The 14,465-nt window shown below is 43.0% G+C and overlaps 1 protein-coding gene across 3 annotated transcripts in view; it reads left to right on the forward strand.

Moving 5' to 3' along the window:
* IPO4 (importin 4) overlaps positions 1-14,465 on the forward strand; it is a 420,928-nt gene that overhangs the window by 48,215 nt on the left and 358,248 nt on the right. For all 3 annotated transcript variants that reach the window (XM_073575360.1, XM_073575361.1, XM_073575362.1), the window contains exons 4-5: positions 6,759-6,800; positions 8,939-9,068. In XM_073575360.1, the coding sequence (XP_073431461.1) occupies positions 6,759-6,800; positions 8,939-9,068 (172 nt within the window). The remainder of the gene's footprint in view (positions 1-6,758; positions 6,801-8,938; positions 9,069-14,465) is intronic.

Consider the following 14,465-nt stretch of genomic DNA (forward strand, 5'->3'; position numbering starts at 1 on the left):
TGAGACAGCAATCAGAGGTGGGAAGTTGTACCATTTGAATATGTTGCAGAAGACAGCAAGCAGAGGGAATAAAGGGACAGTGGTCAGAATTGTAAAAATTGGCCCGGTCATGAACGTGCAAACGACCCTTGGGGGTAAAGGGGTTAAAGTGCATTTGTCATCAGGTTTTTAAGACTGGGTTCATCACACGTAGCGGAACTCTCGCGGAAATTGCCGCGAGAATTCCGGAATTCCATTCCGTGGGAAAATCGCATTTTAAATTCCCGCGATTTTCCCACGGAAAAACTAGCATTTTGCAAGCGTAATTAGCTTGCAGAATTGCTAGCGTTTTCCAAGCGATCTGGAGCATCGCTTGGAGAACTGATTGACAGGTTGGTCACACTCATCAAACATAGTGTTTGACGAGTGTGACCAACTTTTTACTATTGAGGCCACCTATGCGGCCTCAATAGTAAGGCTGTGTTCACATACAGCGTTTTCGCGTGGTTTTTTTGTGCGTTTTTACAGCGATTTTTGCGCTTCTTTTTGCGTTTTTTTTCCCGCGCGGTTTCTAGACACATGGAAAATGCCAGAAACGCGGAAAAAAAAGCAAAATCAATGAGCATGCTGCGTTTTTTACCGCGATGCGTTTGCGTTTTTTTCGCTGTAAAGAACGCATCAATGTGCACAAAAAGTGCTAAATGCATAGAAATGATTGGGAAGCTTCTTTTTCGCGTTTTTCCCGCGGATTTTTGGCAAATCTGCGGGAAAAGCGCGAAAAAGAAGCTTCCCATTCATTTCTATGCATTTAGCACTTTTTGTGCACATTGATGCGTTTTTTTTACTACGAAAAAAACGCATCGCGGTAAAAAATGCAGCATGCTCATTAATTTCGCTGTTTTTTTCCATGTGTCTAGAAACCGCGCGGGAAAAAAACCGCGAAAAAAAGTGCGGTTTCTGGGAAGAGAGTCCTGTTTTTCAGCAGAAAATTTCTGCTACATGTGCACTTAGCCTTAAAGAGAGAATGTAAAAAATAATAATAAAAAAAAATATTGTTATTCTCACCTTCCGACATCCCGTGCAGCCTTCCCGCCTCTCTCCACGCTCCCGGTCCCAGTAATCCTTTGCGATAATTACCGCGATGACGTCTGTTCTCGCGGGATCGCGACGTTTCGCGGTCATTCGCAATGACTGCAAGACTTCGCGATCCCGCGAGAACGGACGTCATCGCTCGCAAAGGCTTACTGGGACCGGGAGCGTGGAGAGAGGAGGGAAGGCTGCGTGGGACGTCGGAAGGTGAGAATAATAATATTTTTTATTTTAAATTCTAGTTTTTACAGGGATATGGTACCCAAAGCCCGGAGGACAGTCTCCTCTCCTCCGCACCGTGGGTACCATCCGCAAATGGTCTGCTTACTTTTCGCATGGTGTGCACAGCCACATGCAGAAAGTAAGCAGAACAATGCATTCCTATGGGTGCAGGATCGCCACAATTCCACTAAATTAATGAGCATGCTGCGTTTTTTACCGCAAAGCGATTCTGCCGCGGTAAAAACCGCAGCATTAGCACAGCATTGCGGCATCCCATAGGAATGCATGGGATGCTTATTTTTTGCGTTTTCGCGGCAAAATCGCGCGGTTAAAACCGCCGCGAAAAAAACGCCACGTGTGAACTCAGCCTAACAGCTAACCTGAGAGCAGTAAAATGCAGAGACAGAGACACTATTCCAGCTATGTGTCACTAATCTGTTTGCTGTAGTTTTGATAATCTCCTGCTCATAAAACAGTGATTTTAATAGAGGACTAAATACCCCTGCTGCCATGTAGTCAATAATATTAATGAGCTCTGTATACCCCGTCTCCCGCACTGATTATCAGCTTCCTGCATATGTGCAGTGTACACAGGAAGCTGTCAATCAGTTATGTGGTTACACAGCTCAGCATTCAAAGAACTGCTAGATTTGCAGCAGAGAAACAGTGATTTTACCAAAACTGCTACATGCAGCCGATTAAGCGACCGATTTCTGGAATCGGGGTCTCTGTCTCTACATACCCCATGCTGCAGTCAGATGCGGTAGCAAAAATCGGTTTACTGATTCCTTTCAAAGTGTGGGCTGGAATGCCTTCTCTATGCACCAGCTAGAGTCGCCTTCTCTAGCCAGAATGACCCCTGAGTCCAGACTAGTGAAATCTGTGATGCCGGTCCACCAATGAGTGCTTTAGAGAGCATTCACTTCTCACTGCAAACCTGAAATATTCTAAGCAGTCAAATTAACCAGTTCAGGACCTAGTCATTTTCCCCTGTATTGTACTTTTTATGCAATTTTTTTTTTTTTTTTTTTAAATCAAGGGAAAATAGGAAATATTTAACATTTTTTCCCATTTTTTTATTACCACAAAACTGTTAAATTTGAAATTGTTACTCCTTTCGTAGAAATTATTTTTTATGTAGTGGACATGTTTTTTTCCCAGACGGGGCAGGACTAGAAACCACAAATTTATTTTTTTTTTTTTTAAATCAAGTACTGAACTAGCCTTTGCCTATCTTGGGGTAACCAGGGCAGTTTGGCGAACACAATCATTCCCATTTTCAGCCCCCACAGACCCGACAGGACATTGCTAGTGTTGGTCGCCTGATTGACCAACCGCTTGCTTGGTCCTGAAGAATGATTTTACATAACTGCGGGTAGCAGTATGAGGTGAAGCGCTTAGCAGAGACTGGGCAGTGGTCATATTGCAAAGGATAGTAAGGCTTGGAATCCTAAATCCAGAACTGCACACAAGGTCTAGGGTATAGAGGAGTTGGGGCCCAGGCAGGGGGAGGGCACATTCTCATCCCCAAGTCACAGAGATCCCTTGGGCTGTAATCGACAGAGGATAAAGGAAGTACCAGCAGTGCTATATCATACAGCCTGGCCCGAAGGAAACCCGACCCTGCTCTTGTGCAAGCATACTAGGTAACTGGACACTACTGCGTGTGACTGTAGGATCCCCCAACAACAAACAGCCTACCTGGTCCGATGGTAGTTCAGGTCAGAAATCACGGTGATGCCCAACAGGATCGGAACGGAGGCTGGTCGATGCGTTGTCGTGCTGGAGCAAACCAAGAAACAATGGTTGAGTACCCAGGGAAAATGTAGCCCAAGCCACAGGAAGAGGAAAGGGCATGGCCCTGTGGCAGGAAGGGCCATAACCCACTCTAATTGGTCACAGGGTAGGCATATCGTGATTAACCAGTGGGTGGGCTCATCAGCCATGCTGACTGGCTTGGGTGTGTGTGCTCATATTCAGTGGTTGTAGTGTCACCTGTTACTACAGAACACAGTCACTGGGCCTTTGTCACCCTTTTTTGAGTATTTTAGTAGTTTGCTGTTTTTGCAATATGGTTGACTGGTTTTAAAACGTATCTAATAAAATGTAGCATTTGAAGCAGGGTTGTGGAGTTGGTAAGCCAGACCTCCGACTCAGACTCCCGACTCATAAAATATAGAATATATTCATCTCAACTAAAAGCCTAGATCCTTAGATCAGGGATAGAACAGACAGTTATAAGAGGTTTCATAACTTTCCCAAATTTTTATGAAAAAATATTAAGCACATACTGTATAGTACTACTGTACCCAATTTATTATACATTTTAGGTGTTGGAGCCGGTCCATTTTATACATGTATTCCATGCTTTAGAATCGGAGTTGTATGTACCATATGCTCACTGTTAGTTTCCGGATAACCGCCCTATTAGTGGAAACAGCCTGCAGCCTCCTGCGTTAATCGTCGGTCAATCGCGTAATTGTCCTGACATGTGGCAGAAGAGAGCTGTTCAAGCCAAATATAACAGCCGGTGGATCCGAGATACGACTCGCATGGCTGCAATATTTGACAAATTGGTGGAAGTGGTAGGGTTCTGATTGACCCCTCTAATGTCCCCCTCCTTAGCAGTTTTTTATGATTTTCTACTTTTATGACCCTGGCACATATATTTTACTATTCAGTTGACAATTTGATATCACTGCTTTGTATAGACAATATCATGATCTCTCATGAATGCAATCCATAGTGCTATCTTTCACAGAAGGATCCTAATGACAGTCATGTCTCGTCAGCACGTGTTAAATGCCACTGTCTAGAGACCGAACAGTTAACAGCTGCGGTTGTAACGGAACTGTTGAAGGCAGATGATTTCTGAATAAATCGGCCCTCGTGAGGGGAAAGATGCGGGCCTGGCGTGCAAGCCCGCATCAAAGGCAGGGACATGACATATGATGTAAGTTTACGTTATATGTCGTGAAGGGGTTAAGACATTTAGGGAGCATTTTATATTATTGGTACATTCTTTTTATTGCCAATTTTCCTCGTCACTCTGGCTTGTTTAGTAGTCTCAGTTAAAGGGGAAATTTAGCTTCATGACTGCATGGCAGAGCTGACTGGGTCTCTCACTATTGCGTGATCACTTGGGTCTGAAGAAGGAAGCCGCTCTCAGTGCTTCCTAATCTGTAAACACAATGATCGAGAAAGCAGGCATCATAATAATCCAGATTTGCCTTCATGGTTAGGAGTCTGGCAGTGTCTGACAGCCGGTCTCCACCTTGGCTGCTGCACAATGTCCTACAATCTACTTACTATGCATTAACATTTTAAAATAGCAGTGCAGATTAAAGTGCAGACAGTCTGGACGTATAAAGTCTATGGTCACTCCAGAACTGGTGATTACTGTGTGTAGTGATAAAGCTTTAGCTTTCTAATGAACCATTAATTCTGGGATCAATGTTTTGTTTTAAGTCACAAACTTCACTAATGTGATGCTTAAAGGCCCCGTCACACTAAGCGACTTACCAGTGATCCCGACACCGATATCAAGGTGTCAGGATCGCTAGTAAGTCGCTATGTGATCGCTGGTGAGCTGTCACACACAGCTTCACCAGCGATCAGCACAGCGATGCCAGGCCATCGCTGTAAAAAATAGAATCAAAATTAAAAAAATAGAGATTCTCACCTTCCGACGTCGCGTTCAGCCATCCTGCCTCTCTCCACGCTCCGGTCCCAGTGATCCTTTCCATGAATGACTGCGAGATGTCACGGTCTCGAGGGATAACAAAGTCTCGCGGTTATTCGTGCAAAGGATCACTGGGACCGGAGCGTGGAGAGAGGCGGGATGGCTGAACGGGACGTCGGAAGGTGAGAATAAGGCTAGTTTCACATTAGCGTTTTTTTGCGCAGCGCATCGGGCGCATAAAAAACGCAAAGAAAAACGCAAAACAAACGCGCGTTTTTTTAACTTCATGCGCACGCTGATGTGTAAAAAAAACGCAGCGTTGTTTGCGTTTTACATGCGTTTTTGCATGCGTTTGCGTTTTTTATGCGCATGCGTTTTTAAGTGTGACGTTTTTTCCATTGTCTAGAGAACATTCTAGACTTGTTTAACTCAAGACCATGCGCACGCATGCGTTCCCATAGGCTCCAATGTGGTGTTTTTGCGCATTCCGTGCGCAAGCGTGCGCATGCGTTTTTTTGACGAGACAGGGCGGAACCAAAAATGCAACATGTTGCGTCTGGCGCGCCTGGCGCAAAAGACAAAAAAACGCATGCGCACGAAAACGCAAGTATGCGCAAGACCATGCGCACGTCATGTTAAGTATAGGTGCGCAGTGCGCATGCGCACGGGTGCGCACGATGCGCTGCGCACAAAAGCGCTAATGTGAAACCAACCTAACTATATTTTTTATTTTTTACAGCAGATCGCTGGTCTCCCGCCTGTCACACACAGCGATGCGTGCTGGCCAGCGGGAGACCAGCGACCAAAGAAATGTCCAGAGGTTTCTTCCAGCGATACCGGCAGGGGGGCCGCTCGATGATCTATGTCACACACAGCGATCTCGCTGGTGAGATCGCTGTTACGTCACAAAAGTTGTGACTCAGCAGCGATCTCGCTACCGAGATCGCTTAGTGAGACGGGACCTTTACAGGATTCACAATCCTCAAGATAGGCTATCAATATCAGATCTGTGGGGAGGGTCCCAGTAATCTAGGACATGGTTCATTTCCATGTAATGTAATTACTTTGGAATTGAGAAGTTGATCATTGATCAAATTCAAGTAAAGCCCCCGTTACACATAGAGATATCGCTAGCAATATCGTTGTAACGTCTCCGATTTTGTGACGTAGCAGCGATATTGCTAGCGATATAGCTATGTCTGATACTTAGCTCCGACCGGCTCCCCCGCTGCTCATCGCTGGTCGCGCGAGAACGTCCTGGACCATTTCTCATCGGGCGCTTCCTGCTGGGCTTCCTGTGGCGCCGACGAGCGACACGTGGACGCGGGCGGGAGGACGTCAGGATCGCCACGTCTGACAGGTAAGTAGCGATCCCCGACCACCGCTATGTCGCTGGTGAGATCTGCCTGTGTGGCAGCTCACTAGCGACCACTTAGCGATGCACCAGCGATCCACATCGTTGTCGGGATCGCTGGTGCATCGCTAAGTGTAACGGTACCCTAAGCCATCAATATCAGATCAGTGGGGGTTCAACTACAAGCAACTGAAGCAGACCGGTACGGTGCTTGCCAGACAGTTTCAACTCTAACTAGTCTTCTCTATACATGCCATAGTGGCTGTTCCTGGCAGTGCAGCATTTTGCATATATGCTAATAATGACACTTTCATTTATTACAACATTGGTATTACTAATACAGCAGGGACTTGCCTGTGCTGCTTTAAAAAAAAGTCTTGTGTATTTTGTTTCTTAAAGTATTGTAAAATGGTGGTTTGTCTCTTTATTCAGTGTGAAGACCCTTCTGCTTGAAGCCATTTCAAAAGAATCAGAGTAAGTGGAAATGATTGGTGTTAGGCCACATTCATACATTCACTATTTGTAAGCCAAATCCAGGAGTGGGTAAAAATGCAGAAGTAAGTGGTGCATTTGTTTTTATTATATTTGTCCTCTGATTGTTCCAATCTTAATTTTGGCTTACAAGTACTGAATGTGTGAACATGGCCTTAATCTGTCACGGAAATTTTTTATTCTGGGATGAAAGGCACATAGTGTTTTGGCAAATGAACAGTGTACATAAAGCCATGTGAACGGTGAAAACACCTATGGGGCCAAAGACTGTTCCATTTCTGTGATCTGTGAAGTGCGACGGCCAGACCCCCACCGATCACATATAGGTACAATTTTCTATAAATATGACCGGATTACTTCTGTACTCACAGACCTTATCGTTTTTTTTTCTTGAAGTGTTTACCTACCATTCAATAACCCTTCCAGTTTATATATATATATATATATATATATATATATATATATATATATATAAAGAGAAAACTTTATATATAAGAGTAACTTTTTAACAACGTTAGATTACAGCTTTCAATATAGTCCAATGCTGTAATATATACAGTATATATTTTTTTTAAGATCTAAAATTTCCCACCTTTTCTGGGATAGAGCTTGTTCTTGTATTTTGGTTTCTTAGAAATGTTGCCTGAAAAATTAAACACCACCATACACATTAGAGAAATGCCATCCAACCTTTTTGCTGTTTGTTTGGGGACTCCCAGATCACCTGTCGGAGGAGAGGTGGGGGGTGAAGGAACTAAAGAAGAATAGGTTTGTTGGATTTCAACATCTGATTCTTTTGCTGTTCTGGGAGATAAGTCGCTGACAGAGACGTTTGAAAACCGCTTACTCCCACCTCCTCATTGACCACACTCGAATGTATAAAGGTGAACATACACTTCAAATATTTTTTTTTCTTGCCTATTTTTTGCTATTGTTTAAAGAAAAACTTTGGCATTTGTATACAGATATCCTACGGCCCCCTCTTCCCAAAAAAATAAAACTGCATTGGATTAAGACATCACAATTTATCTGTCTTTCTACAAACATGCAGTTATTACTAGTATTGATTGATTATTTAACAATAACTGGCATGTTGGAAACACACAGAAAAATACTATCCTTGAGCCGAGGCCCTATAAAAGGAACCCAGAGCAACTCTGCCAAAACTTGTGATCCTACAAGGAACAAAGGAGCAATAGCTCTCAGAGCCAAAAGAAATAGGTAAAGTGAGAGAGGACAATCGGTTATGGTGAAACACGGAAAATCTTTATTAGTCACAACTCACTTACATAGATAAAACGGGCATACTGCCTCCCGAGGAAGCCAACTACATGAAACGTGCGTCTGGGTCAACGTGCACTCCCCACTCGACTTCTCCTTCCCACATGGGTAAGCATTTTGGCATTTCATGCAATGTGAGCAGTATCCTCTTTCCCCGGTCCTGTTAAGCACATGGCAATAGGAATGATCTATATCCCTTACAGGCTTATATGTTTTTTTTTTCCATTTGACTGGGGCAAGTTCCTTTTTTTGATACTTTTCTCTGTAGCTACACTTCTCTCTGCGGACTTAAATATATATACACAGTGTTTTGTTTCCAGCTCAGGTTTTATCTGTGATCATTGCATGTTATTAGGGAGGTCTCTTGTGTTTAGTGATGCTTGGTCTTCTATTCCCTCCCCAATTTTTATTACTCGTTTTGTTTTTGTAATTGGGCTATATGCCCGTCTATGTAAGTGAGTTTTGACTAATAAAGACTTTTTGTATTTCACCATAACTGATTGTCCTATCTCACTTTGCATATTTCTTTTTGCTCTGAGACCTATTGATCCTTTGTTCTTTGTGGTATTGATTGATTGCAGCATTTTTTCATAGTCCTATGTAATGCTCAGAAATATAATCTGTTTGCTTGTTGTTTCTTGTAATGATGTATAGCTATTGCCATCCTTCCAGTGGTTCAGTGGTTTCCTTTTCCGCAGTGGAACTCCTGTGTATTCGAGCTGTTATCGCTTTCTTTAGAGGAAGTAGAATTTTTTTATTATGGAGGATAAACATAGGGTTGGGAGTCAAATTTGTCAAATTGCCTAGATTTTTTTTTAATAACTTATTCATGGATTTAGGCACAAAGTTCGCTATGCAATTGCCCAGCTCTCTGCTATTATCCTGAGAAATGAGAAGTTGGAGCGTTGGCCACAGTTCATCCAGTTTGTGCTGCAGGCATCTCGCAGTAACATACCTGAACAGAGACAGGTATGGATTTAAACACTTTCTGGTATTCCACTATGTTTTCTCTTTGCATGATATATTTCTTTAAATATTTGATATGTCCTTGGCCATTTAATAGACGTGGGTAAGTATTACCTATTTAGGAAGTAAAACATGTAAAAACTGCATTTATTTTCAGTTACCACTTGCTATTCTTGAAGGGGTATTCCCATCTCCAAGATCCTATCCCAATTTGTAGTAGGTATAATAATAATAATAATCATAATAGCAAATACATCCAATTAGAAATGTAGTATAATTTTTTTGATTCACTTTGTCTTTATCCATGTGCAGGCATTGTAGGACCCTAGATATCCATGGTTATGACCACTAGCAGCTAGCTATCTGTCACTACATCAGTGGATTTACATTTCTAATCAGAGGTACAGTTAGGTCCATATATATTTGGACAGAGACAACATTTTTCTAGTTTTGGCTCTAGACATTACCACAATGAATTTTAAACAAAACAATTCAGATGCAGTTGAAGTTCAGACTTTCAGCTTTCATTTGAGGGTATCCACATTCAAATTGGATGAAGGGTTTAGGAGTTTCAGCTCCTTAACATGTGCCACATGTACTACATATTGGGAAAGGATCTTGGAGATCTTTAATGAAAATTGTAGCTTGATGTAGCCATGTGTTTTACACCCAAATCATCTTGACTGCATTATATATCTTAGTGGTGGTCAACCTGCCATACTATTAGGGCTTCATATTTTGTGTTATGTCATGATCAGTTTATATATACACGCTCAAAAAATAAAGGGAACCCTAAAATTGGCATTTTCTCAGCGCATTGCACTATGTAATGAATAAAGATTTGAAACTGAAATATTTCATTCAGTGATATCTAGGATGTGGAAATCCAAGATATCACTGAAAGAAATATTCCGGTTTCAAATCTTCATTATTCATAGTGCCTAGTGCAATGTGTTGAGAACAATAAAACATAAAATTGATCAATGTAAATCAAAATTAATATCCCATGGAGGTCTGTCTGAATTTGGAATCATGATACTCAAAATCCAAGTGGAAAATCAAATTACAGGCTGTTCCAACTTCAGTGGAAATGCCTCAAGACAAGGAAATTATGCTCATTTGTGTGTGTGGCCTTCACGTGCCTTGTATGAGCTCCCTACAAAACCTGGACATGCTCCTGATAAACAAAACCAAAAAAAGACAATGTGTGCATATACTCTAATGACAATATAGAAGTAAAAAAGCAAGTGCATTAAATAATTAACATATAGGGTATTTGGTAAACGCTGTTTTTTGATAAAAAAAAAAAAGCATAAAACTGTCCCACCGTGACAAGGTATACCCATTTGGGACAGTAACTACACTCTAATGTTAAAACCTACCTAGTGTGAACAGTGGCAGAGAGTCACCAGGTCCCAACAGGACATCCAGCTTTGAAAGGACTTTCTATGAACTGCCCAGCTCAGTGAAGAGGGGGCCACGCCCTATTTGTACTGAATACAAAAATACTGAAGGAAAAAAAACAAAAAACTGAACCGAAGTATGACTTGAAAACTTGCATGATGTAAAGGCATGTTCACACTGGCCATAGAAACAAGCAAAACCTAAAAAAGACAATGTGTGCATATACCCTAATGAAAATAAATAAGTAAAAAAGCAAGTGCGTTAAATTAACATAGGGTATTTGGTAAACATTGTTTTTGGGTTTTGCTTATTTCTATGACCAGTGTGAACATGCCTTTACATCATGCATGTTTTCAAGTCGTACTCCGGCTCATTTTTCTGTTTTTTTTTTTAATGCTCCTGATAAGGCAGCAGATGTTTTTCTGAGTGATCTCCCAGACTTGGATTAAAGCATCAGTCAACTCTTGGACAGTCTCTGGCAATGCTGTGGAGTCGGTAAGCCAAACCTCCGACACCTCAATTTCCATGACTCTGACTCCCTCATACCGGGACTGTGGAGTTGGTAAGCCTAACCTCCGACTCCTCAATTTCCATGACTCCGACTCCACGACTCTGCGGTACAATGTGGCGTTGGTGGATGAAATGAGACATGATGTCCCAGATGTGCTCGATTGGATTCAGGTCTGGGGAACGGGCAGCCTAGTCTATAGCATCAATGCCTTCATCATGCAGGAACTGCTGACACACACAGTTAAGCCACATGAGGCCTAGCATTGTCATGCATCTGAAGGTCTCACAAATGAGTCTGATGATGGCATCCCGGTACCTAATGGTAGTCAGGGTACCTCTGGCTAGCACATGGAGGGCTGTGTGGCCCTCCATAGAAATGCTTCCCAACACCATTACTTACCCAAATTGGTCATGATGGAAGATGTTGCAGGCAGTAGAACATTCTCCACGGCGTCTTCAGACTGTCACATGTGCTCAATGTGAACCTGCTCTCATCCGGGAAGAGCACTGGTCGCCGATGTCAAATCTGTCAATCTTGATGTTCTCTGGCAAATGCCAATTACCCTGCACGATGTTGGGTTTTAAGCACAACACCCAATTGTGGACTTCGGACTCTCATACCACCTTCATGTAGTCTGTTTCTCACATGGATGTTAGTGGCCTGCTGGAGGTCATTTTGCAGGGCTCTGGTAATTCTCCTCCTGTTCCTCCTTGCACAAAAGAGGAGGTAGTCCTGCTGCTGGGTTGTTGCCCTCCTATGGAACCCTCTATGTCTCCTGGTATACTGACCTGTCTTCTGGTATCTGCTCCATTCCCTGGACACTGTGCTGAAAGACACAGCTACCCTTCTTGCCACAGCTCTAATTGATGTGCCATGCTGTATGAGCTGCACTACCTGAGCAGCTTCTGTGGGTTGTAGACGCCGCCTAATGCTACCTCACAGTACCTCTAGGGGTGAGAGCAATGACAAAATGAAAAAGTGACCAAAACAGCCAAAAAGGATGAGAACAGACAAATAGTCTGTGGTCACCCCTCTGCAGAACCTTTCCTTTATAGGGGTTGCCTTCCTGTTGCCTGTTCCATTTGCACAACAGCAGGAGAAATTGATTCACAATCTGTGTTGCTTCATAACTGGACAGGTTGATTTCTCAGAAGTGTGATTGACTTGGAGTTACATTGTATTGTTTGTGTTCCTTTTATTTTTTTAGCAGTGTAGTTAGGTCAAGAAATATTTGGACAGTGACTGAAGCTTTGTGATTTGGCCTCTACTTGTCACTATATCTATTTAAAATGAAACAACTGAGATGCAATTAAAGTGTAGACGTTCAGGTTTAATTAAAGAGGTTGAACAAAAATATCCTGTGAAACCTTTTTTTACAATGCCTCTTCATTTCAGGGACTCAGAAGTAATTAGCCAGTTAGCCTTAAATAAACTGTTCATTTTTAATACTTTGTAGAGAATCCTTTGCAGGCAATGACTACCTGAAGTCTGGAAGCCATGGATGTCAACAAATGCTGAGTTTCCTCCATTGTGATGCTTTGCCAGGCTCTTGCTGCAGCTGACTTCACTTGTTGCTTGTTTGTGGGTCTTTCTACCCTAAATTTTGCCTTAAAAATGTGAAATCAATACCTGATGGGGGTTGAAATCTGGTAACTTGGTCACTGCAGAATATTCCACTTCTTTGCTTTAAAAATCTTCTGTGTTGCTTTCACAGTGTTTTTGATCATTGTCCATTTTTACTATGAAGTGCCGTCCAATTAACCTTGCTGCATTTTGTTGAATCTCAGAAGAAAATATAGCCCTGCACACTTCAGTATTCATTTGGCTGCTTCTGTTTTCAGTAATATCATTAATAAACATTATTGACCCAATACCATTGGAATCCATTCATGCCTTTGCCATCACACTGCTTCCAGCATGTTTTACATATGATGTGGCGTGCTTTCGATCATGAGCCGTTCAAAGCTTTCTGTATTTTTTTTCCCCCTTCATTCTGGTATAGGTTGATTTTGGTTTCATCTGTCCAAACAATATTTTATTAGATCCCCCATGACTGCACCATGAGAGAGGGGATCCGCACTTGAAGGACAGGAAACCTACAGAAATAAAAGGGTGGCACTTCTCCCACGCCTCAGTTGGTTTCCTGTCCTTGACAGGTGAACCTCTTGCAGACATACCATGTGAAGGAGTCATTCCCAGGCTCGGCCCATCGATTCAGGCAGCGGGGATTCCCTGCCCTCGGCCGGTGCAGGGTCCCTGGAAGCGCCACAGTGGGTCCAAGGGGACTTCACGATAGTTTACAGAATAAGTGAGCAGAATATGGATAGGATTGCCAGCTCGGTTGTGGTCTACGGGTGCAGAAGATGATGCAGGTGAGTATAGCTTGAATCTCTGCCTGCGTGTCTTGGTAGCATGGCTGCGCAGCCAGGGCATTTCCTGGTGACTCTTCGGGGCGTACCCCCGATGACTCGGCTGGGGCACGCCCTGATGGCGTGGCAGGGGGCGCTAAGATGATTCTGTGGGGGTCAGGGCGTGCCCTAGTGGCGTTCTGATGACTCTGGTGCCGATGACGCGGCTGGCAGAGTCCAGGGACAAACAGACATGGAGATGGCGCTGAAGAACAGACCATGTGGTATGAACCTGCTGACCTGGAAATCTGAGGGTACCAGATAGGGGGAGTGGCCTAAAATTTAAAAGATGGCCTGGACCGGTTCCTGTGCTTCCTGTCACTTGATCTTCTCTGGGAAGGTGGAGTCACCGTAACAGCAGCCTGTGCAGCAGCAGCTCGGTGGGATGCCCCTGTAGTAAGTAAACCAGCGACCACCCAGTACCTGACCGTGTCAGTGAAAGACTGGATTTTGCAAGGAGATCCAGTCAGAGAAGCTTCAGCAGAATGGACATCAATAAATTTAAAAGATCTGAACAAGTTCCTAAAAGTACGGCCTGTTAAGATGGAGTCCATAAGATCAGCAATAAAGTTACTCTTTAACCCCTTACTGACATCGGAGGTACTAATACGCCGATGTCAGTATACCCCCGCTTTGATGTAGGCGCCAGAGGTGAGCCCACCTCAAAGCCGGGACATGTCAGTTGTTTTGAACAGCTGACATGTGTCCGCAATATCCGCGGGTGGAATCACGATAAAATTAAGGAAATTTCTAAGTGACCCTAAACTCTTGAACGGTAATGTATCTAGAAAGAAAAAAACCCTTCTGCAGGCAGGTGCATATGTAATGTGTTTTAATTAATTTCTCCTGCTATTCCTTAAAAAAAAAAAAAATAAAACAATTTTAAAATGGCGCCTGCGCAGTAGCAGCTATGGGTGATCTGGTAGCTGCTACTGACCAGTCACCGGCGGTGCCATCTTGCTAGATATATAAAAAAAAAAAAAATTCCCTCCTCCAAGATGCCGCTACCTGCGCAATAGCAGCTATTTTTTTTTTTATAGTAATATCAGGAGAACAGCAAAGTAATTAATTTATAAA

This window comes from Dendrobates tinctorius, unplaced genomic scaffold (assembly GCF_039654945.1).
Source record: "Dendrobates tinctorius isolate UK_male_01 unplaced genomic scaffold, ASM3965494v1 ptg000044l, whole genome shotgun sequence".
Classification (NCBI taxonomy): Eukaryota; Metazoa; Chordata; class Amphibia; order Anura; family Dendrobatidae; genus Dendrobates; species Dendrobates tinctorius.